General features: G+C 51.8%; 1 protein-coding gene across 1 annotated transcript in view; it reads left to right on the top strand.

Moving 5' to 3' along the window:
- LOC138498716 (uncharacterized) overlaps window positions 1-25,494 on the top strand; it is a 303,741-nt gene that overhangs the window by 73,663 nt on the left and 204,584 nt on the right. The window contains exon 3 of the mRNA XM_069622358.1: window positions 1,715-1,828. Within this exon, the coding sequence (XP_069478459.1) occupies window positions 1,715-1,828 (114 nt within the window). The remainder of the gene's footprint in view (window positions 1-1,714; window positions 1,829-25,494) is intronic.

Below are 25,494 nucleotides of genomic sequence, written 5' to 3'. Positions count from 1 at the left end.
CGTACTTTGCGGTGACGGGTCATAGTCGCACCGAGCGCTATTCGATGGCGGTATTGCATTTCCGCCATCGTTTTTCGATTTCCGCCAGGGTCGTAATGAGGGCCATTGTGTTTTACTGGCAATACACAGGCAAGTCACTTTTTTAACTGCATCCCAATTCCACAAGTTCAATTTAGATGTGTTTACATTGCCTGTGCAATGGAATTGTGATGGCACTATAACGCATGTGATGCAAGTGTTTTTGACTGGACTAGGCATTTTCTGGTGGCAATATGGAATACATTCTACTGCTGAAACACTGGCATGATGTTGTCTATACTGGCAAAGGACATTTCTGCGTGAGCTTAGGCGTCAGCATGAGAATGCTATTTTATTTTACATTACAAAAGATTTCTTTTACAAAGCTTGCAGAGAATCTACGGAAACACCAGAAATTGCGGAGACAATGTGAAGTAAATGTAATTTCTAAATGTGTAAATACTGTCCTCAGGCTGTCAATGTTAAACATACTGTTATGTCCTTATGTTTACGTCTCTGATATATGCTTCCCTCTTAGCGCTTCTGGCCCCCCCTATACTCACCCAATCCAATAATGCTCTTATGTAAAGGCGCCTTATGCTAGAAAAGCCACTGTTTTTTGTATTGCTTAGTTTGTAAGGCCTTTCAGTTCTAAATGACACCCTCCTCTAAACAATACAAAGACCAGAAAGGAAAACCATGTTGGAAAGGTGCTGGGAAAGAACAGGTGATCAATGCTACTGATCACGCCAGGGGTCTGTGCGACAGCAGGACTTGTCCTTGGCCTCAAGCCCAGAGATCGTATCTCTCCAGGACTGAAATCTCTGCACTGGCTCCCAGTGGCTGCGAGGATTAAGTTCAAAACCCTCTGCATCGTCCACAAGGCCTTCTGGCGCCTGGGGCCTCAATACCTTCAACTCTCTCTTCCTAAATATCTTCCTTCTCGAGCTTTTCGCTCATCCGCCTCCAACTCCCTCAGGGTCAGTTGCTTCTCCAAGCAGCGAGTTGGTGGTAGATCTCTTTCTTTGGTTGTGCCCTCCCTCTTGAACAGCCTCCCTGCTGCCCTGAAACTTGAGGAGAACCATCTCCAGTTCCGGAAGCACCTCAAGACATTCCTCTTTGCTTCTGCTTTCTCTTCTCCTCTCCCCTGTTGAGCTGCTGACTGAAACTGCACTGGTGATGTGGCTACCCACTGATCTCAGGCCCAGGTCCCATCCCCCGCCAGCTGCACATCTGCACTGCCTCCCGGGCAACCCCTGCACTTGGGGGCTGTTTCTGTATCCCGACAGTCCCCATCATCTCTTGACACTTGATATCTGCACTTACCCTGCACTTGCCACAAGCTGCTATATTTATTCTATTTATTTTTCACTGTTCCTCCTATGTATTGCACTGCCCCTGCCCCCCCGCTCTTTCCCTTTTGCCCCTCCCCTGCACTTGCGCGATCTCAATGTCACCTGGCCTAGTAAGATTGTGGTCTTTGTCTTCCTTCTGTTCCCCCTCCCTTGCCTCGTCACGCCTAGAAACACTTGTGTATCACTGCTTTATAAATGCCATATCATATCTGGCTGAGGGACCTAGATTACGTATCGTCATGTTATCAAACTGTATGTCTCTGTGCATCTTTGCGGCATGGAAGGCTCAGATCCATGGCGTGTCAAACACTGCGAATAACCATGTATGCCTTTATTTACAGGAGTTACAGCCATCAGCAAGAGCTGCCAACAGTCCTGTAGGGAAATGACGACCACGGTGAATGGGGTCCCGACTTCCAGTCATTGCTGCACTACAGACCTCTGCAATGGAGCAGGTAATGGGAAGCCAGCTACACAATGCTCTTTCTGGAAGCGGGTGCGAGCGCCCGCCTGCTGAGAGCTGGACTATAAGGTAAGGAGGGGCTGGTAGGACATGTTCCTCTTTCATTGCTGGACATGATATGAGGATATGATAGTTTATTTATATAGCGCCTATACACAATGTGTTTCAAAGCGCTTCAAGGCAAGGGAGGGAACAAGGGAAAATACAATGACATTCTTACAGGCCATGAACAGCAAGGATGTGAATTTAACTATCATACTCGGCCTGACGACATTTCAGATAGTGCAAGAGCTAAGACAGAGATAAGGAAGGGAGGGAGAGAGTTTGAAGGAAATGGAAACAGGTGACTTCCGTATTAGGCCTGACGATATTTCTGGTAGATCTGGAGAAAAACAAAAGATGAGGGAGAGGGGTGCAGAAAGAGAGGGGAGGAACAAAACAAGCGACTATCGTACTAGGCCTGATGACATTTCATCAGGCCTAGTGCTGGAGGGGGGGAGGGGCAATTAAGGGGAGAGGGCAGGTGACAGACGGGGTTGCCATCATTCTAGGTCCAGGGACAATTCTGATAGAGTAAGTGCATAGAAGAAAGTAAGGGGAGGAGATAGGAAAAGGAGAAAGGGAGAGGAGGATAGAACAGAGAGTAAGCAGTCAAAAACAGAGGGGAGAGTGAATAGAATTGCAGAAATCAGCAGTAACACATAATTGTGCAACGCAGGATACAAGATGAAGATGGGAACAGCATGATTCAGGGCCACGATGAGTACAAGATGCAAAGGAAGGCCAGCATGAGAGCTGAGAAAGGGTGATGCACCATGAATCAATAAAGTCCATAAAAGGCAAATCCAGCATTGGCCACAAGACGGTCATGGTGAAACCAGAATGTATCAGGACAGACTCCTGCAGAAGTAGGCTGGAGGGGTGGGGGCAGGGTAGCACAATCAAGCAAAAGAGGCAACACCTGTGTGCGAGAATGGGGGGCACAAGGGAACATCCTGGGGGATCAGAGGGGGTGGGGATGGCCTATGGGGACAGAGGGAGTAAACACATGTTGGTGCATGCTTACCTGCTGTCTGAGCAGGATGCCGGGCCCTGGGTCCTCCTGGTCTGAACAGGTCCAAACAGGAATTGCCCTTTTCTTCGTCTGCCCTTCACATCAGATGCCTGGGCGAGAGACGCCCTTGATATAAGATTTAAGAGCAGGAAGGAAGAGGCAGGGCTCAGAGGTGGTTGGTGCTTAGGCCAGGTTACCTAGATCCACTTGCACCTGCCCCCCATCTGCAAAGAAAAAGAGGCTGGAGGGCTCCTTAACTAGGGAAAAAGAGCGGCAACTAGGAAGTCACCAGGTGGGTGGGGCTTGCTAAGTGGCTGTGATGCTGGAAATGCATTGGAGGGACAGGGCCTCCCTGTCCTTGTCCTTTTTCATTTGTGTTCTGTATTGTTTTCTTCCCACAAGTCCAGGTGGGACTCCTGGCAGTGCAGCTCTTCCTGTTTTTGATTTTGTGTACAGACCCATGAGATACCCTTATGGCACCCATTGGTAGGGTTGCAACCCTGTGCCCCTAGTGTATGTTTTTGGGTACCTGTGTGTGGCCCACAGAGCAGGGTATGGGCTGGTGGCAGCTGCATGCTGAATTTGACAGGTGCTCTGAGTATCCTCCATTTTGGGATACCCAGGCCCTGCCATTGCAATCGGTTGATTCCTGATAGGAAACAAGATGGCCCCTGTGGCCTCTTACTTTCTATTGATTGTTACCTTGTTTTCCTAAATTCCTGGAAAGCCCTGACTGGCTGTTGGGTGGAAGTTCCATATATGGTGTTGTGAAGTCTAGGCCAGACTGGCTGGAGCCTTCCCAGTGACTGTGTGTTGTGGGTACACCTTGTGTGTGGGACCTGGGTGAATGGAGTGTATGACCAATATGCACTTCTTGTTGTGGATGTCTGGTTTCTGGTGTGTGACACAATGACTGAGATAGCCCTGACAGAAACTGGTATGAATGCAGTGTGTAGTGTTTAATGGCTGGGTACTTGTCCCAATACACATTCCTTGTTGTGAGTGTCTGAGAGGGAGGAGAATAGCCTGAATGCACTGTATGCCTGATTGGCTGACTGACAGCTGAATGCCCTTCTCAGTGATAGGTTGCCTGAGTGTGACCCAGCAGAACGAATGAGAGATCAACTAGTATATCTGGGGGCCTCTCACTGCTAGAAATTTTTCAGAAGCTGAAGTTGAAACTGACACTTAATCTCGAAGCCGAGCCTAAAGAAGAAGGTTGACTGGTGTCTCCCTTTGCTGAAAGCCGTAGAGACTGATTCAAGAGAGGACCTGGTTAGGTGCCCTCTTCCCGTGCTCCGAGGGACCATCGAGCACTGCTAACCTTTGCCGAAGCGCCCTGGAAGTTAGACCCTTGAAAGGCTGCCGACCGGAGACTGGGACCGCTGAGGAGAATGAAGATAAGCACCGGACATTACGTCCATCGTCGTCGACCAGGGTTCGCAAGTCTGCTGTAACCGCTAGAGGCCCAGAAGAGGGGACCGCTTGACGCTGTGCCGCCGATGACCAGAGCTGCACGCTCCTTTGCCTAAGACTTTGATTCATGGAAACGCTAGTCCGCACTGTCACCAGCCTTATCCCGCCGGAGAAGGCCAGGCCATCGACGCGCCGAGGAGCATCCGCCGGTGGGTTTCCCGCCACCCAAAGACCGTAGAGACGGCAGATGACTCGATGCCCTTGCTGGGCCACAGTTCTTCACAAACTCTTTGCGGTCCTGAACTATCAACATCGAGGTGCCCCGCACGCCTTCTCTTGGCAGGACATCTTCGCTCCGTCGTCGATGAGCACCGCTGGGACCGAAGCTGCCACCTCGATGCTGAGTTCACTTTCTTTGAGGGATCTCAACGATCCGTGGCTCCTGCTTTAAAGGGAGCCACATAAGAAGGATCCGTAGACGACCCAACGTCAAACTCTGCTATTCCAGGTATATTGGGGTGGTAGAAACATTATAGAAGGAAATAAGACTTGTACAACGATATATGGACTGGGCTTGTGCTATATCTTTACTTTACAGGTTACCCAGGTGGGGGGATCTCCACACAGAACTGTGTTTAACGGTAGAGGCCAGTATTCTGCCAATTGTTCTAACCAACTGCTTTCCTCCTATGTCTATTATTGGTTACCTTTATTAAGTGATTTGTGTGACATTTATCAGAGTACAGTTGATGCACTTTAATGAAATCTAATTATAATTCTGGTTCCACTTAGAACTGTATATATTTGCCATTGTAGATTTACTGAGCACAAAGTGAGTTATTGTGACTGTGTACATAACCTTGAACTTAATTATTTAAAGACTGTGTTTTAACTAATACAGTGTGTGGACATTCCTTTGTGGGTGCTTGGGGACTACTTGTACTTAAGAACCAGCCTGCATCACCTCCTGAGAAGCTAGGCCTTGATTGCTCGACTATGTTACCAATAGTAGAGAATCTTGGCTGGGGTCCTCTTTGCCTTTCCTCTACCATATAGAGAGCAGAAGTACAGACCCCCCCCTCCAGTCTTTACAGTGGGGAAAAAGAGTGGAAACCTGAAAGGCACCAGGTGGGCGGGGCTTGCTAAGTGGAGAAAAAGACTGGCAACCTGAAAGGCACCAGGTGGGCTGGGCTTAGGCCAATGACCTAGATCAACTTGCACCTGCTCCCCATCTGCAAAGGAAAAGAGTCTGGAGACCTCCTTAAATAGGGAAAAAGAGCGGCAACCAGGAAGGCACCAGGTGGGCGGGGCTTGCTAAGTGGGGAAAAAGAGCAGCAACCTGGAAGGCACCAGGTGGGCGGGGTTTGCTAAGTGGAGAAAAAGACTGGCAACCTGAAACGCACTAGGTGGGCGGGGCTTAGGCCAGGTGACCTAGATCAACTTGCACCTGCTCCCAATCTGGAAAAGAAAAAGAGGCTGGAGGCCTCCTTAAGTTGGGAAAAAGAGTGGCAACCCGGAAGGCACCAGGTGGGCGGGACTTGCTAAGTGGGGAAAAAGAGCAGCAACCTGGAAGGCACCAGGTGGGCGGGGCTTGGGCCAGTTGACCTAGATACATTTGCACCTGCTCCCCATCTGCAAAGGAAAAGATGCCGGAGGGCTCCTTAAGTAGGGAAAAAGAGCAGCAGCCAGGAAGGCACCAGGTGGGCGGGACTTGCTAAGTGGGGAAAAAGAGCAGCAACCTGGAAGGTACCAGGTGGGCAGGGCTTAGGCCAGGTGACCTAGATCCACTTGCACCTGCTCCCCATCTGCAAAGGAAAAGTAGCTGGAGACCTCCTTAAGTTGGGAAAAAGTGCAGCAAGCAGGAAGGCACCAGGTGGGCGGGACTTGCTAAATGGAGAAAAAGAGCAGCAACATGGAAGGTACCAGTTGGGCGGGGCTTGGGCCAGGTGACCTAAAGCCACTTGCTCCTGCTCCCCATCTGCAAAGGAAAAGAGGCTGCAGGGCTCCTTAAATACGGATAAAGAGCAGCAACCAGGAAGGCTCCAGGTGGGCGGGGTTTGCTAAGTGGGGAAAATGAGTGGCAACCTGGAAGGCAGCAGGTGGGTGGGGTTTAGGCCAGATGACCTAGATCCTCTTGCACCTGCTCCCCATCTGCAAAGGAAAAGAGGCTGGAGGTCTCCTTAAGTAGGGAAAAAGAGCGGCAACCAGGAACACAACAGGTGGACGGGGCTTAGGCTAGGTCACCTGCAGAGGGACATTCATCACAAACGTTGAATTAATTCAAACGTACATTCTAAAGCAGCACAAAGAGGTGTGGGTCCTTTCACAAACAATTTGGTTGAAGGGCTAGTCTTCATCAGTGGGGATACAAAGGTTTTTTGTTTGCTACATTCTTTTGAAACCTCTTGATAGACTAGGTCTGTCTACCAGATTGGGATTTAAATTACCCATATACTGCGAACACTACAAGCACAGGAGATATGTGCCATTTATTGTGAAGCAGGAGAGACCACGAACAAAGCAGGAGATGCAGAGACCACAGAAGTATGTAAACAAGCCTGTGCCGACAGCGAATAAACTGAGAATAATTCACGGTCTGATCAAGAACAGAAAGTAAATTCCCTCAGTAGCAAACACATTTTACTTTACATATATATAAAGCACTATACTATACCAAGCTGGTATAGGGTACATTAGGTGACACCCAGTGATGGAATTGGCAGACTGTAAGGCCCTGAATCTGGACCCCAGCAAACACATTACGGTGCAATGCCCTGCCCACTTGAATCATTCCCAGCGTCCTTGAATCCCTCCTGTTTAGAGCCCTCCCTCTCTGGATAGAACTTTAGCCTCCTGCAGAGCACCCCGACATCCTGCACACATTCTGACCCTCCTTCAGAGAGTACTACTGCATGAGCAGGGCAGTGCCCTTCTGCACATAATGCCAATGGAATGGGTTGGTATGGTAATGTATATTTGTAAAGCGCCTATACATAAAACCAGTGTTTCAAAGTGCTCAAGGAGGGAGGGAACAAGGGGAAAAACAGTCATTCAGAGCCCTTGAATTTCTGAATACAAGTCTGCACAGGCAGAGAATTGCATATAGTACAGTGAACAATGTAGATAACAGCAAATAGGTCTGACAATGATTCTGCAGTTTTTCCAAGAGCATTTAGGTGCAACCATGCAAAGAGGGGAGACGTAATATACATGATCTTCAAGGCGTGCTACGTTTAGATTGTGCAAGTGCACAGATGGTACAGGAGAGGGCCGGGGAGGGAGCTGGTGGAGAACAAGTGCAGGGGGGGGGAGTCCAAGTACACCCAGTCTGTCAGAGACTGGTGTAAATGCTGAGATGACACTCTCATGGGACATTGACCAGTGCAGTAGTGATATGAGGCAAATGCAGGCCCGGAGGCAAGTGCGAGAGGACTGGCTAGGGTGCCGGAGGCCTTTGAAACTCTGAGGTACACCAGGTGGCCAATCAGCAAGATGTGTGGGAAAGAGGGGGAGAGGGATAGAGTGGAGAGAGAGGTTAGCAGGCTAGAGGGAGAGAAGGAGGAGAAAAGGAATGTCTTAAGGAGTTTCCAGAATTTATGGAGATCAGGCTCAAGACGGAGTGCGTCAGGGAGGCTATTTGAGTGGCAAGCCCCTGCTGAGGATAAAGATCTCCCTTCAAATCTCTGCTTGGAGAACCAGCTCTCTCGCAGAAGGTTGGAGGTAGATGAGAGGACGGCTCTGGAAGGACAGTATTTAGGTAGGCATTGTTACAGATAGGTAGGTCCCAGGCCCCAGAAAGCCTTGTGGACAATGCAGAGGATCTTGAACAACACCCACTGGGAGCTGTGATGCTGGAAATGCATCGGAGGGACAGGGCCTCCGTATCCTTGTCCATTACTGCTTTTTATCATGTGTCCTGTCGTGTTTTCCTCGCAGGAGTTCATGTGGGACTCCTGGCGGTGCAGCTCTCTCTCTTTTGGTTTTGTGAACGGACCCGTGGGATACCCTTATGGCACCCATGGGTGGGGGTACAAACCTGTGCCCCTAGTGTATGTTTTTGGGCACCTGTGGGTGGCCCGCAGAGCAGGGTATCGGCTGGTGGCAGCTCCATGCTGAATTTGACAGGTGCGCGGAGTATCCTCCATTTTGGGATACCCCGGCCCTGCCATTGGAATCAGTTGATTCCTGATGGAAAACAAGATGGCCCCTGTGGCCTCTTGCTTTCTATTACCTATTACCTTATTTTCCCAAAGTCCTGGGAAGCCCTGACTCTGTCCCTTCCCCCTGACTGGCTGTTGGGTGGAAGTGCCATGTATGGTGTTGTTGTGAAGGCCCGGTCAGACTAGCTGGAGCCTTCCCAGTGATTGTATGTTATGGGTACCTCCTGTGGGTGGGACCGGGGTGAATGGAGTGTGTGACCAATATGCACTTCTTGTTGTGGTTGTCTGGTTTCTGGCATGAGAGACAAAGACTGAGACAGCCCTGCCCGAAACTGCCCTGAATGCAGTGTGTAGTGTTGAATGGCTGGGTACTTGTCCCAATCCACATTCCTTGTTGTGAGTGACTGAGCGGGAGGAGGATGGCCTGAATGCACTGCGTGCCTGATTGGCTGACTGACTGCATGAATGCCCTTCTGGATGATTGGCTGCTGAGTGTGACCTAGCAGTGTGGATGAGAGACAGAATAGTATATCTGGGGACCTCTCATCACTGGAAATTGTTCAGAAGCTGAAGTCCACTACGACGAGTAACTGGAGTAACTGAAGCTTGACCTTGAAGCCCTGCTGGAAGAGAAGAACTGCTGTTGCTCTCCTTCACAATCTGAAAGCTGCTGTGTCTCCAAGGACTGACCCAGAGAGGACCTGGTAAGGCGCCTTCTTCCCGAGCTACGAGGGACCATCGTGCACCAGCTGATCTTTGCCAAAGCTCCCTGGTAGACAGACCTACGACAGGCTGCTGACCGGAGACGGGGACTGCTGCGGAATCCCAAAGAGAAGCACCTGGACTGTTGTCCGCCACTGTCGACGACTGCCATCGCCGACCGGAGCCGCCGTGCTCCCGTTTGCCTAAGAACTTCCTTTGATCATCGGACGCTCTCATCTGCATCGTCGCCCGCTTTATCCCGCTGGAGAAGGCCCGACCGTTGACGCGCCGAGGAGCATCTGCCGGTGGGTTTCCCGCCACCTAAAAGACCACAGAGACGCCGACGACTCGACGCCCTTGCTGGGCCACAGTTCTTCATCCTCTCTTTGCGGTCCAGAACTATCATCACCGAGGTGCCCTGCACGCCTCTACCTTGCAGGACGCCAATGCTCCGTCATCGACGAGCTCCGCTAGGAATGAAGCTGCCACTTCACCGCCTTAGTTCAACCTGTTCTCCGTCGGACGTTTGACGACCCGTGACTCCTGCCTTAAAGGGAGGGCACTCAAGAAGTGCCGTCGATTCCCCGGCGCCGAACGCCGAGTTCCTCGACGCCTCTCGACGATCCATGGCTCCTGCTTTAAAGTGAGTCACTCAAGAAGGATCCTTCGACACTTTCGAAGAACTCTACTCCACCAGGTACATTGGGGGGGTAAAACCTTAATAGGAGGAAATAAGACTAGTGAACAATATTTGGACTGGGCTTGTGCGATATATCTTTATTTTACAGGTTGCCCAGGTGGGGGGATCTCCACACAGAACTGTGCCTAATGTTAGGGGTCAGCATTCTGCCTATTGTTTCAACCATCTTACGTTCCTTCCTATCTCTATTGCTGGTTTCCTCGTTATTGATCTGTGTGACATTTTAACCGTACAGTTGATGCACTTTAATGAGATTTGATAACATTGGTGGTACCACTTTAGAATTGTATATATTTATCATTGTTGATTTCCGAGTACAAAGTGCGTTATTGTGATCGTGTACATACCCTTGAATATTAATTATATAAAGACTGTGTTTTCAGTAATACAGTGTGTGGACATTCCTTTGTGGGGGTTTGGGGACTACACTGTACTTAAGAACCGGCCTGCATCACCCCCCGAGAAGCTAGGCCTTGCTTGCTCGTCCATTGCTACCAATTGAGAATCTTGGCTAGGGTCCTCTGTGCCTCTCCTCTACCATAAAGAGAGCGGAAGTACAGGCACCCCCCACCAGTACTTCTTCACACTGGTGGCAGCGGTGGGATGCTTATGGTTTTAAGAATCAGTGTATAACTGTGCCACTTACAAAATATCTGCACTTTATTAAATTAAGGTTTGGTCGTGTACAAAATAACTGCATTACAAGCAATGAAGTCTATTGCAAATGGTAAAGTGACTGGGATGAGCTTAGAGGCTCTCCAGAGTGCTTGTGAAGCCAGGGTGTTAGACTTTGTGGATAAGTCTAGGGCTGAGCTGATAGCTAGTGGACTACCAGACCGATGGTGAAACTCTTGATGAGGGGGGAATGCAACCAATGAGGACTCTGCCCCTGGGGTTTCTTCTGAATCTGTTTCTGGGAATGCCACCATTCCTGCTGCCTCTGTTCCAAACCCCAGCAATTCCTTGGAGCTTGAGTTATTAAGGATGAAATTGGCCTTTGAATATCGCAAGTTGGAAATAGATGCTGAGCTTAAGAAGGAGGAGTTGGCTCAACAAGTGGAGCTCAAGAATAGGCACCTTGAACTCAAAGACAAGGACACTGAATGTCAGAGAATCCAGCTAGAGAAAGCTAGAGTGGAGACTTCAGCGAAGCCAGTTTAGAGTGGCAGGTCCCCAGCCACCAAGTTTAGGAAAAATTTGGTTGGTGTGTTTGTGGAGGGCTCTGATATCCTCCAATGGATTGAAGGATTTGAAATGGCTTGTGCAATTCATGATGTTGACAAAAGAGATTGGGCTAAGTGTTTGCTAAGCAGAGTGCCTCAGAGTGGGTATGACTGTATTCTGAAGCTGAGTGTGGAAGAAAGGGGTCAGTATGAGTGTATGAAATCTGCTTTAATTGCCAAGTTTGGCAAGACACCTACCAAATACCTTAAAAGGTTCAGGGATTTTAAGAAAAGAGAGAATGTGTCTTGGGTTGACTGGGTGAGTGCTGCGCACATGAATATGATGGGGTGGATTGATGGTTACAAGGTGAAAACTTTGTTGAATTGTCCCACCTGTTGTTTTTTGAGCATTTTCCCCAGACGTGGGTCCCGTGCCTGCTGGGCCTAGAGACCCAAGTTACTCCTCACTGATGAGGCCCAAAAAGGGTGAAGCATGTTTGGGGATGCTTGTGGTCTCGTGCAGAAGGGATGTGGCCTAGCAGTTTGGGCTGGACTTCCCCTTTTGGGGTGGGGCCAAGCCTGATTGCATAAGGTCTTTCCCCTTCTGTAATGGCTTGGCAGGCGAAGAACGGTGGTCTGGAGGGTTGCCCAGAGCATTGGCAGTGGTTAAGATTCATTCTAAACCTTCCAGCCATCACCTTTTTGTTTTTGCTTTGTCACCCCGGTTGGGACGGGTATGCCCAGACGTGGGTCCCGTGCCTGCTGGGCCTAGAGACCCAAGCTACTCCTCACTGATGAGCCCCAACAAGGGTGAAACATGTTTGGGGATGCTTGTGGTCTCGTGCAGAAGGGATATGGCCTAGCAGTTTGGGCTGGACTGCCCCTTTTGGGGTGGGGCCAAGCCTGATTTGTATATGGTCTTTCCCCTTCTGTAATGGCTTGGAAGGTGAAGAACGGTGGTCTGGAGGGTTGCTCAGAGCATTGCCAGTGGTTAAGATTCATTCTAAACCTTCCAGCCATCACCTCTTTGTTTTTGCTTTGTCACCCCGAGTGGGACGGCTATGCCCAGACGTGGGTCCCGTGCCTGCTGGGCCTAGAGACCCAAGCTACTCCTCACTGATGAGCCCCAACAAGGGTGAAACATGTTTGGGGATGCTTGTGGTTTCGTGCAGAAGGGATGTGGCCTAGCCGTTAAGGCTGGACTGCCCCTTTTGGGGTGGGGTCAAGCCTGATTTGCATATGGTCTTTCCCCTTCTGTAATGGCTTGGCAGGCGAAGAACGGTGGTCTGGAGGGTTGCCCAGAGCATTGCCAGTGGTTAAGATTCATTCTAAACCTTCCAGCCATCACCTCTTTGTTTTTGCTTTGTCACCACGAGTGGGATGGGTATGCCCAGACGTGGGTCCCGTGCCTGCTGGGCCTAGAGACCCAAGCTACTCCTCACTGATGAGCCCCAACAAGGGTGAAACATGTTTGGGGATGCTTGTGGTCTCGTGCAGAAGGGATGTGGCCTAGCAGTTTGGGCTGGACTGCCCCTTTTGGGGTGGGGTCAAGCCTGATTTGCATATGGTCTTTCCCCTTCTGTAATGGCTTGGCAGGCGAAGAACGGTGGTCTGGAGGGTTGCCCAGAGCATTGCCAGTGGTTAAGATTCATTCTAAACCTTCCAGCCATCACCTCTTTGTTTTTGCTTTGTCACCACGAGTGGGATGGGTATGCCCAGACGTGGGTCCCGTGCCTGCTGGGCCTAGAGACCCAAGCTACTCCTCACTGATGAGCCCCAACAAGGGTGAAACATGTTTGGGGATGCTTGTGGTCTCGTGCAGAAGGGATGTGGCCTAGCAGTTTGGGCTGGACTGCCCCTTTTGGGGTGGGGCCAAGCCTGATTTGCATATGGTCTTTCCCCTTCTGTAATGGCTTGGCAGGCGAAGAACGGTGGTCTGGAGGGTTGCCCAGAGCATTGCCAGTGGTTAAGATTCATTCTAAACCTTCCAGCCATCACCTCTTTATTTTTGCTTTGTCACCCCGAGTGGGACGGGTATGCCCAGACGTGGGTCCCGTGCCTGCTGGGCCTAGAGACCGAAGTTACTCCTCACTGATGAGGCCCAAAAAGGGTGAAGCATGTTTGGGGATGCTTGTGGTCTCGTGCAGAAGGGATGTGGCCTAGCAGTTTGGGCTGGACTTCCCCTTTTGGGGTGGGGCCAAGCCTGATTGCATAAGGTCTTTCCCCTTCTGTAATGGCTTGGCAGGCGATGAACGGTGGTCTGGAGGGTTGCCCAGAGCATTGGCAGTGGTTAAGATTCATTCTAAACCTTCCAGCCATCACCTTTTTGTTTTTGCTTTGTCACCCCGGTTGGGACGGGTATGCCCAGACGTGGGTCCCGTGCCTGCTGGGCCTAGAGACCCAAGCTACTCCTCACTGATGAGCCCCAACAAGGGTGAAACATGTTTGGGGATGCTTGTGGTCTCGTGCAGAAGGGATATGGCCTAGCAGTTTGGGCTGGACTGCCCCTTTTGGGGTGGGGCCAAGCCTGATTTGTATATGGTCTTTCCCCTTCTGTAATGGCTTGGAAGGTGAAGAACGGTGGTCTGGAGGGTTGCTCAGAGCATTGCCAGTGGTTAAGATTCATTCTAAACCTTCCAGCCATCACCTCTTTGTTTTTGCTTTGTCACCCCGAGTGGGACGGGTATGCCCAGACGTGGGTCCCGTGCCTGCTGGGCCTAGAGACCCAAGCTACTCCTCACTGATGAGCCCCAACAAGGGTGAAACATGTTTGGGGATGCTTGTGGTTTCGTGCAGAAGGGATGTGGCCTAGCCGTTAAGGCTGGACTGCCCCTTTTGGGGTGGGGTCAAGCCTGATTTGCATATGGTCTTTCCCCTTCTGTAATGGCTTGGCAGGCGAAGAACGGTGGTCTGGAGGGTTGCCCAGAGCATTGCCAGTGGTTAAGATTCATTCTAAACCTTCCAGCCATCACCTCTTTGTTTTTGCTTTGTCACCCCGAGTGGGATGGGTATGCCCAGACGTGGGTCCCGTGCCTGCTGGGCCTAGAGACCCAAGCTACTCCTCACTGATGAGCCCCAACAAGTGTGAAACATGTTTGGGGATGCTTGTGGTCTCGTGCAGAAGGGATGTGGCCTAGCAGTTTGGGCTGGACTGCCCCTTTTGGGGTGGGGCCAAGCCTGATTTGTATATGGTCTTTCCCCTTCTGTAATGGCTTGGAAGGTGAAGAACGGTGGTCTGGAGGGTTGCTCAGAGCATTGCCAGTGGTTAAGATTCATTCTAAACCTTCCAGCCATCACCTCTTTGTTTTTGCTTTGTCACCCCGAGTGGGACGGGTATGCCCAGACGTGGGTCCCGTGCCTGCTGGGCCTAGAGACCCAAGCTACTCCTCACTGATGAGCCCCAACAAGGGTGAAACATGTTTGGGGATGCTTGTGGTTTCGTGCAGAAGGGATGTGGCCTAGCCGTTCAGGCTGGACTGCCCCTTTTGGGGTGGGGTCAAGCCTGATTTGCATATGGTCTTTCCCCTTCTGTAATGGCTTGGCAGGCGAAGAACGGTGGTCTGGAGGGTTGCCCAGAGCATTGCCAGTGGTTAAGATTCATTCTAAACCTTCCAGCCATCACCTCTTTGTTTTTGCTTTGTCACCCCGAGTGGGACGGGTATGCCCAGACGTGGGTCCCGTGCCTGCTGGGCCTAGAGACCCAAGCTACTCCTCACTGATGAGCCCCAACAAGGGTGAAACATGTTTGGGGATGCTTGTGGTCTCGTGCAGAAGGGATGTGGTCTAGCAGTTCGGGTGGACTGCCCCTTTTGGGGTGGGGCCAAGCCTGATTTGCATATGGTCTTTCCCCTTCTATAATGGCTTGGCAGGCGAAGAACGGTGGTCTGGAGGGTTGCCCAGAGCATTGCCAGTGGTTAAGATTAATTCTAAACCTTCCAGCCATCACCTCTTTGTTTTTGCCTTGTCACCCCGAGTGGGACAGGTATGCCCAGACGTGGGTCCCGTGCCTGCTGGGCCTAGAGACCCAAGCTACTCCTCACTGATGAGCCCCAACAAGGGTGAAACATGTTTGGGGATGCTTGTGGTCTTGTGCAGAAGGGATGTGGCCTAGCAGTTCGGGCTGGACTGCCCCTTTTGGGGTGGGGCCAAGCCTGATTTGCATATGGTCTTTCCCCTTCTGTAATGGCTTGGCAGGCGAAGAACAGTGGTCTGGAGGGTTGCCCAGAGCATTGCCAGTGGTTAAGATTCATTCTAAACCTTCCAGCCATCACCTCTTTGTTTTTGCTTTGTCACCCCAAGTGGGACGGGTATGCCCAGACGTGGGTCCCGTGCCTGCTGGGCCTAGAGACCCAAGCTACTCCTCACTGATGAGCCCCAACAAGGGTGAAACATGTTTGGGGATGCTTGTGGTTTCGTGCAGAAGGGATGTGGCCTAGCAGTTCGGGCTGGACTGCCCCTTTTGGGGTGGGGCCAAGCCTGATTTGCATATGGTCTTTCCCCTTCTGTAATGGCTTGGCAGGCGAACAACGGTGGTCTGGAGGGTTGTCCAGAGCATTGCCAGTGGTTAAGATTCATTCTAAACCTTCCAGCCATCACCTCTTTGTTTTTGCTGTGTCACCCCGAGTGGGACGGGTATGCCCAGACGTGGGTCCCGTGCCTGCTGGGCCTAGAGACCCATGCTACTCCTCACTGATGAGCCCCAACAAGGGTGAAACATGTTTGGGGATGCTTGTGGTCTCGTGCAGAAGGGATGTGGCCTAGCAGTTTGGGCTGGACTGCCCCTTTTGGGGTGGGGCCAAGCCTGATTTGCATATGGTCTTTCCCCTTCTTAATGGCTTGGCAGGCGAACAACGGTGGTCTGGAGGGTTGTCCAGAGCATTGCCAGTGGTTAAGATTCATTCTAAACCTTCCAGCCATCACTTCTTTGTTTTTGCTAAGCAGAGTGCCTCAGACTGGGTATGACTGTATTCTGAAGCTGAGTGTGGAAGAAAGGGGTCAGTATGAGTGTATGAAATCTGCTTTAATTGCCAAGTTTGGCAAGACACCTACCCAATACCTTAAAAGGTTCAGGGATTTTAAGAAAAGAGAGAATGTGTCTTGGGTTGACCGGGTGAGTGCTGCGCACATGAATTTTATGGGGTAGATTGATGGTTACAAGGTGAAAACTTTTGTTGAATTGTCCCACCTGTTGTTTTTTTGAGCATTTTTCTGAAGCCTGTTCACCGGAGCTGCGTCAGTATGTTGCTGACCAGAACATTTTGGATCCCTTTAAGCTAGCTAGGCTGGCTGACAAGTGGGTCTCCTACCGGGTGTCCCCTAAGGACTCCAGTGGGAAGGACAAGAACAAAAAAAAGGGGGCCTCTCAGAAAGCTGAGGAGTCCCAAACGCAGTCACAGTCGGGTAAACCTAAAAACTCCTCTCCGAAGACCCAAACATCTAGTGGGGATAAGTCATCTGTGGGTGGGAATAAGAGTAGTAGTCCACCTGCTGTAGAGCAGGCTCCCAGTGGTTCCAGTACCGTACCCCGCACTCCCGGCACTTGTTGGGATTGTGGGGCTCTGGATCACAAAAGGGGTGACTCCAAGTGTAAAGGTAAGGCACTTGGAGTACAGGCTGTCAGCCTGACCTACCCTTACCCCATGTCTGAGGTGGAGGCCACTGTCCTCCCCTCCTCTACAGGGATCACATTTGGTGCTCCTGTAGAGATTTCCTTAGTGTCCCTTGGGGCCTGGGACCAGTATGCGGAAGTACTGGCGACTATCTCACAGAACACCAGTAGATTTGGGAGAAGTGTCCTCCTGAACGGCCAGCCTTCTACTGGTTTGAGAGACACTGGGGCGAGCATGACAGTGGTGGACAGGACCCTGCTCAAGCCAGAGGACTATGTAGGTGCTCCTCTGAGAACCACCAGGTTAGCTGATGCGCCTCCCAAATTATCGCCTGTAGCCTTAGTCACACTCGTAATTGGAGACAAGACAGCAAAGCTTCCTGTCCTGGTTCAGGACAATGTCCCTGCTAACATTCTGTTAGGAAATGATCTAGTCGAGTTGGGATTGATCTCGGATGGTCTTCCCATGACTGCTGCTGCGGTCACTAGGTCACAGGTGACCCCGGGTCTGGCTGTGAGTCAGGTACCCGAGCCAAAGGCGCGGCCTAAGGCAAGACGAAGGAAGAGCAAGAAGGCCACCTCTGTGGAGGGAGCTCCTTCTCTTCCTGCTGTTCCTACAGCACCCATTGGGATCCATGCTCCGGACGGGCTGGGTCCAGTGGTAAACCCCGTCTCAACTCCTGTGGGAGAAGAGTCAGAAGACTCTCCTGTGGGAGAGGTTCTCAACCCGGAGGATCATCCCGATCTTCAATGCTTGTTAGCTGAAGGGGGACCCTCCCGGGCAGACTTCTGTAAGGGACAGAGAGAGTGCCACTCTCCCAAGGGTCTGACGAAACAGGCCCTGTCCCAGGCACAAGGAGAAGTGCCTAGGACATTCCGAATTTATTGGGAGGGTGAGCTCCTTGTTAGTGAGCCCACTAAGCCTGAACCTGCTGCCCTCAAGATGTTGGTAGTACCCCAGGTTTACAGGCCCTTCCTACTGCAGTTGGCGCATGAGGTGCCCTTGGCTAGTCATCTTGGTACCAAGAAGACTAAGCAGAGGCTCTCTGCCCATTTCTACTGGCCTCGGATGGGAGTAGAAGTGGAGTCCCACTGCAGGAACTGCCCAGCTTGTCAGTTGTCTGGCAAGACTGGAGGCAGTGTCATTGCCCCACTGCAGCCATTGCCAGTGGTTAAGAGGGTGGGCATCGACATTGTCGGTCCCCTGGACCCTCCCACGTCAGGTGGACATCGGTTCATCCTGGTTTTGGTAGATCATGCGACCAGGTACCCTGAGGCTATACCCCTTCGGACTGTAACTGCCAAGGTGGTTGCCAGGGCTCTCCTGGGCATTTTCACCCGTGTTGGATTCCCCAAGGAGGTTGTCTCTGACAGAGGATCCAACTTCATGTCTAGTTACATGAAGACCATGTGGAAAGAGTGCAGAGTAACCTATAAGTTCTCCACCTCTTACCATCCCAGACCAATGGTCTGGTTGAGAGATTTAATAAAACTCTCAAGGGCATGATAGGTGCTTTGGAAGAGCTCCTAAGGAGGAAATGGGATCTACTCCTGCCATGCCTGCTGTTTGCTTACGGGGAGGTGTTGGTTTCTGCCCCTTTGAGTTACTCTTTGGACACCCCGTGAGGGGGCCCCTTGCCTTGATCAGAGAAGGTTTGGAAGCCACCCCTCCAGGTCCCGCCAAGCAAGTGGGGGACTATGTGTTAGGCCTCAGAAGGAGGATGACACAGATGATGGGTCAGGCAACAGCGAATCTCAAAGCCAGCCAGGAATTGAACAAATACTGGCATGACCTTAAGGCATTGCAAGTGGATTGGACTCCGGGACAGGAGGTCCTCGTGATGGAGCCTACCAAGCCTCGGGCATTGGCAGATAAATGGACTGGACCCTTCAGGATAATCTCCAAGATGGGCGAGGTCAATTATCTGGTTGACATGGTAATCCCCGGGGTAGCCCCTCAGGTATTCCATGTTAATAGGCTCAAGCCTTTCCACAGGCGAGCCGAAGTCTCATGTCTCTTGCTGGTTTCAGAGCAAGAAGAGGATGAGAGTGAGCCCCTTCCTGATTTGCTATATAGCAACCTTCAGGATGGCTCAGTGGAGGGAGTGCATCTCTCTCCAGATTTGACAACAGAGCAGCAGAGGGCCTGCAGGACCTTGCTCCAGCAGTATGCCTCTCTGTTTTCACTGACGCCAGGCCTTACATTGTGGTGTAAGCACGAGATTAACACTGGTGACAGCGTGCCTGTCAAGAGCAGGAGCTACCGAATGTCAGATACGGTTAAGAACCACATCCAGGCTGAGGTCGCCAACATGTTGGATCTGGGTGTTATTGAACCCTCAACCAGTCCCTGGTCCAGTCCCATGGTCCTTGTCACCAAGGCAAGTTCCCAGGCAGGTACCAAGGATTGGAGGTTCTGTGTGGACTACAGAGGAGTCAATGCCATCACCAAAACTGACACGCACCCATTGCCCCGGGCTGATGAGCTTGTGGACACCATAGGTGCTGCCGAATTTGTGAGCACCTTTGACCTCACCTCAGGCTATTGGCAAATAGCTCTGACGGACCATGCCAAGGAAAAAACGGCGTTCTCAACACCAGAGGGACTCTACCTGTTTAGGGTCATGCCTTTTGGGTTGAAGAATGCCCCTGCCACCTTCCAGAGATTGGTCAATCATGCTCTCAGTGGGCTGGAAGCCTTTTGTGTGGCTTATTTAGACAACATTGCTGTCTACAGTTCCACTTGGGAAGAGCATTTGACACATCTGGATAAGGTGTTGCAGGCCTGCAAGTGCCAGATAGCTCAGGGGAAAGTCACGCATCTTGGTCATGAGGTAGGAGGGGGTCAAATCCAACCTCTCCCCAGTAAGGTACAGGATGTACAGGACTGGGAGACTCCCACTACTCAAACCCAGGTGAGAGCCTTTTTGGGCATCACTGGGTATTATCTCAATTTCATGGCGGACTATGGAACCATAGCTGCACGACTGACAGCTCTGACTTCACCCAAACAGCCTAGGAAGGTTAATTGGACTGAAGACTGTCAGAGGGCCTGATGGCTTGAAAGAAAGTCTGTGTAGGGCACCTGTGTTGTGTGCGCCTGATTATACAGCAAACCCTTTATCGTCCAGACGGATGCCTGCGACAACGGAATTGGAGCTGTCTTGTCCCAGTTAGATGACAAAGGGAGAGAACATCCTATCATATTCATCAGTAGACAACTCAAGGGTAGAGAACTTAGGTGGGCTACTGTTGAAAAGGAATGCTTTAGTATAGTTTGGAGCCTTAGGCGTTTTAGCCCCTACCTTACGGGGTCTACCTTCAAGGTCCAAACAGATCATAAGCCCCTGAAGTGGCATATGCAGATGAAGGGTGAGAACCCAAAACTGCTCAGGTGGTCCATTAGCCTGCAAGGGCTAGACTTCACCATAGAGCACCGACCAGGGAAGAGTCACGATAATGCAGATGGCCTTTCCAGAAGGTATGTTGACCGTCTGGATGAGGGTGTCTATCCCGTGGGAGATTAGGCACCCTCCACCTCAGTCTGGGGGGGCCGACTGTGATGCTGGAAATGCATCGGAGAGACAGGGCCTCCGTATCCTTGTCCTTTACTGCTTTTTATCATGTGTTCTGTCGTGTTTTCCGCGCAGGAGTTCATGTGGGACTCCTGGCGGTGCAGCCCTCTCTCTTTTGGTTTGGTGAACGGACCCGTGGGATACCCTTATGGCACCCATGGGTGGGGGTACAAACCTGTGCCCCTAGTGTATGTTTTTGGGCACCTGTGGGTGGCCCGCAGAGCAGGGTATGGGCTGGTGGCAGCTCCATGCTGAATGTGACAGATGCGTGGAGTATCCTCCATTTTGGGATACCCCGGCCCTGCCATTGGAATCAGTTGATTCCTGATGGAATACAAGATGGCCCCTGTGGCCTCTTGCTTTCTATTACCTATTACCTTGTTTTCCCAAAGTCCTGGGAAGCGCTGACTCTGTCCCTTCCCCCTGACTGGCTGTTGGGTGGAAGTGCCATATATGGTGTTGTTGTGAAGGCCCGGTCAGACTAGCTGGAGCCTTCCCAGTGATTGTATGTTATGGGTACCTCCTGTGGGTGGGACCGGGGAGAATGGAGTGTGTGACCAATATGCACTTCTTGTTGTGGTTGTCTGGTTTCTGGCATGAGAGACAAAGACTGAGACAGCCCTGCCCGAAACTGGCCTGAATACAGTGTGTAGTGTTGAATGGCTGGGTACTTGTCCCAATCCACATTCCTTGTTGTGAGTGACTGAGCGGGAGGAGGATGGCCTGAATGCACTGCGTGCCTGATTAGCTGACTGACTGCATGAATGCCCTTCTGGATGATTGGCTGCTGAGTGTGACCTAGCAGTGTGAATGAGAGACAGAATAGTATATCTGGGGACCTCTCACCACTGGAAATTGTTTAGAAGCTGAAGTCCACTACGACGAGTAACTGGAGTAACTGAAGCTTGACCTTGAAGCCCTGCTGGAAGAGAAGAATTGCTGTTGCTCTCCTTCACAATCTGAAAGCTGCTGTGTCTCCAAGGACTGACCCAGAGAGGACCTGGTAAGGCGCCCTCTTCCCGAGCTACGAGGGACCATTGTGCACCAGCTGATCTTTGCCAAAGCTCCCTGGTAGACAGACCTACGACAGGCTGCCGACCGGAGACGGGGACTGCCGCGGAATCCCAAAGAGAAGCACCCGGACGGTTGTCCGCCACTGTCGACGACCGCCGTCGCCGACCGGAGCCGCGGTGCTCCCATTTGCCTAAGAACTTCCTTTGATCATCGGACGCTCTCGTCTGCATCGTCGCCCACTTTATCCCGCTGGAGAAGGCCCGACGGTCGACGCGCCGAGGAGCATCCGCAGGTGGGTTTCCCGCCACCTGAAAGACCACAGAGACCGCGACGACTCGACGCCCTTGCTGGGCCACAGTTCTTCATCCTCTCTTTGCGGTCCAGAACTATCATCACCAAGGTACCCCGGATGCCTCTTCCATGCAGGACGCCAACGCTCCGTCGTCGCCGAGCACCGCTAGGAATGAAGCTGCCACTTCACCGCCGTAGTTCAACCTTTTCTCCGTCGGACGTTCGACGACCCGTAACTCCTGCCTTAAAGGGAGGGCACTCAAGAAGGGGCGTTGATTCCCCGATGTTAAATGCCGAGTTCCACGACGCCTCTCGACGATCCGTGGCTCCTGCTTTAAAGGGAGTCACTCAAGAAGGATCCTGTGACGCGCCTTCGAAGAACTCTACTCCACCAGGTACATTGGGGGGGTAAAAACTTAATAGGAGGAAATAAGACTACTGAACAATATATGGACTGGGCTTGTGCGAAATATCTTTATTTTACAGGTTGCCCAGGTGGGGGGAACTCCACACAGAACTGTGCCTAGTGTTAGGGGTCAGCATTCTGCCTATTGTTTCAACCATCTTACGTTGCTTCCTATCTCTATTGCTGGTTTCCTCGTTATTGATCTGTGTGACATTTTAACCGTACAGTTGATGCACTTTAATGAGATTTGATAACATTGGTGGTACCACTTTAGAATTGTATATATTTATGATTGTTGATTTCCGAGTACAAAGTGCGTTATTGTGATCGTGTACATACCTTTGAATATTAATTATATAAAGACTGTGTTTTCAGTAATATAGTGTGTGGACATTCATTTGTGGGGGTTCGGGGACTACACTGTACTTAAGAACCAGCCTGCATCACCTCCCGAGAAGCTAGGCCTTGATTGCTCGTCCATTGCTACCAATTGAGAATCTTGGCTGGGGTCCTCTGTGCCTCTCCTCTACCATATAGAGAGCGGAAGTACAGGCAACCCCCACCAGTACTTCTTCACAGGATCCAGTGAAGGGATTTCAGCGTCAGAGAGATGCGGTTTGTGAGCTTGAGGCAAAGGATAAGACTTGCAATTCTTTTCTGGATGAGTTGCAAAGGGCGCAACACAGAGGTTTAGAAAACCAGGGCTCTGGACACAGTGAGCTGCTGGGGGAAGTTGAGAAAAGGAAGAGTACCTCAGGGGAGGTGCAGCTGGTAATTGGAATTGTCCAAAATGTGAGTTGAGAAGGAGAGAGTGGAGTCAAAGAAGACCCCAAGGTTTTTTGCCTCACAGGTGGGTGCAGGTGCAGGGACAAGGGAGGCCAGCCAGAGTGACAGTGGGATAGCGGGAGCAGGAGTAGATTAGAAATCATGGACTCAGGACTATATTCCTAATTATACTAGAGTTTGAACATTCCTCACACTTGATGGTGCTGTGTTTTACCCCATCGCCGTGGAGAGGACAGGAGCCCCCCACCACCGTCCAGGACCTCAGCGGAGACCCCGACTCGACGGAGGCGGCGTGGATCCCCTCTAAGGATCAGCAGCAGACCTCAACTGCATCTGGCCATCTGCCCCCCCTGGGCACCCCACCTCTTCACAGGAGCCCCCTGTGCCTCCAGAGCCCCCAGATCCGCTTGCGCCGACATTTTTCCAAAAACAAAATGTCGGGCGCGATGCGGCCCGAAAGCGAGGCTGGGCGTTGCACGTTGCCTAGCAACGCTGTGTAGGCAGCTCTTAAGGCCACACATCCGCCGGCAGGCGGAAGCCGGCGGCCACCCAAGGCCAACATAAGGCCGATTGCCCTGTTTGCCCCCCTCACACCCCCATCGCCGTGGAGAGGGCAGGAGCCCCCCACCACCGTCCAGGACCTCAGCGGAGACCCCGACTCGACGGAGGCGGCGTGGATCCCCTCTAAGGATCAGCAGCAGACCTCAACTGCATCTGGCCATCTGCCCCCCCTGGGCACCCCACCTCTTCACAGGAGCCCCCCGCGCCTCCAGAGCCCCCCGATCCGCTCGTGCCGACATTTTTCCAAAAACAAAATGTCGGGCGCGATGCGGCCCGAAAGCGAGGCTGGGCGTTGCACGTTGCCTAGCAACGCTGTGTAGGCAGCTCTTAAGGCCACACATCTGCCGGCAGGCGGAAGCCGGCGTCCACCCAAGGCCAACATAAGGCCGATTGCCCTGTTTGCCCCCCTCATACCCCCATCGCCGTGGAGAGGGCAGGAGCCCCCCACCACCGTCCAGTACCTCAGCGGAGACCCCGACTCGACGGAGGCGGCGTGGATCCCCTCTAAGGATCAGCAGCAGACCTCAACTGCATCTGGCCATCTTCCCCCCCTGGGCACCCCACCTCTTCACAGGAGCCCCCTGCGCCTCCAGAGCCCCCAGATCCGCTCGCGCCGACATTTTTCCAAAAACAAAATGTCGGGCGCGATGCGGCCCGAAAGCAAGGCTGGGCGTTGCACGTTGCCTAGCAACACTGTGTAGGCAGCTCTTAAGGCCACACATCCGCCGGCAGGCGGAAGCCGGCGGCCACCCAAGGCCAACATAAGGCCGATTGCCCTGTTTGCCCCTGTTCGCACCGGGAGGCTACCATTACCGTTGGACCTCCAAGATCACACACATTCTCCTCATTAAGGTATCATTCGTTCATGGATGGACGTGGATGATCAAATTCTTACTAGGACATAAACAACGTGAGTACTGTCTCTAGCTGTTCAACTGCTATTCTATACTAGTTACAATAGTGCTCTCCTGTTACCCATATCACTGCTATGCCCTTTGGCCAAGCTCAGCCACCCATTGTCCGATGCTGTGCTTTTTGATCGTTATACGGGTCTGGCTCATGCTGTGCCTGGTGTTGTGCCCTATGATTGCCTACAGACCACTTCTGAAGTTGTGTTGTGCGCTATGGTCGCCTACAGACCACCTTGAAGTTGTGTTGTGCCCTATGGTCACCTACAGACCACTTCTGAAGTTGTGTTGTGCCCTATGGTCGCCTACAGACCACTTCTGAAGTTGTGTTGTGCCCTATGGTCACCTACAGACCACTTCTGAAGTTGTGTTGTGCCCTATGGTCGCCTACAGACCACCTTGAAGTTGTGTTGTGCCCTATGGTCGCCTACAGACCACTTCTGAAGTTGTGTTGTGCCCTATGGTCGCCTACAGACCACTTCTGAAGTTGTGTTGTGCCCTATGGTCGCCTACAGACCACTTTTGAAGTTGTGTGTTGAGTCCCCCCACTCACAGCACCACCAAGTACACAATCATGCCCATAGCGCCCTGCAAGCTCACCGCTGCCGCCACCACGCTGCTCACCCTCCTCTCCACACTCACTACTCTCAAACTCTATCCTCCCATCCATCCCCTCATCCACACACCACCTAGCCCACGCTTCTGCCACAAGCATCTCGCTATTAAGGATATCACACCAACCATGACAGATCGTACACCCTGTGTAGTAACTCTGCACAGACTAGAAAGACTTAGAGCGCGCACACAGACCCCAGAACTTAGCACACTAGCCCTTCCCACTGAACTCAGAAACTCTAGACTGAGTTCCCGCACCACCTCCACACGCTGCCCCCGCACGGAATACCCACACACCCACAGTCCACCACCCACTAACCTAGCCACACCCTGCAATACCACCTCACAGAACATACCGGACACGACCATCACTCACACCTCCACAAGCAAACATCACACACCTCACATCAAATGTGCCCTCCTCAATGTCCGATCACTCCCAGCTCATGCCTCTGATATTCATGACATTATAACCAGTAATAACATTGACCTGTTAGCCATCACCGAAACATGTTTACATGAAGCATCAGGCCCTGCCGTTACACTTGCACTACCACCGGGCTTCTCCATACTCAGACAAGATAGGCCAGATCGAATAGGAGGCGGAGTAACCCTCATCTACAAAGAGAACCTACAGCTCCGACCTGTCAGTCACCCCTCGACCAACAACTCTGACATCTTATCGGCCAAACTCGACAA

Source organism: Ambystoma mexicanum, chromosome 5q (assembly GCF_040938575.1).
Source record: "Ambystoma mexicanum isolate Mex_15411 chromosome 5q, UKY_AmexF1_1, whole genome shotgun sequence".
NCBI lineage: Eukaryota > Metazoa > Chordata > Amphibia > Caudata > Ambystomatidae > Ambystoma > Ambystoma mexicanum.
This window is presented reverse-complemented; position numbering and strand designations above follow the sequence as displayed.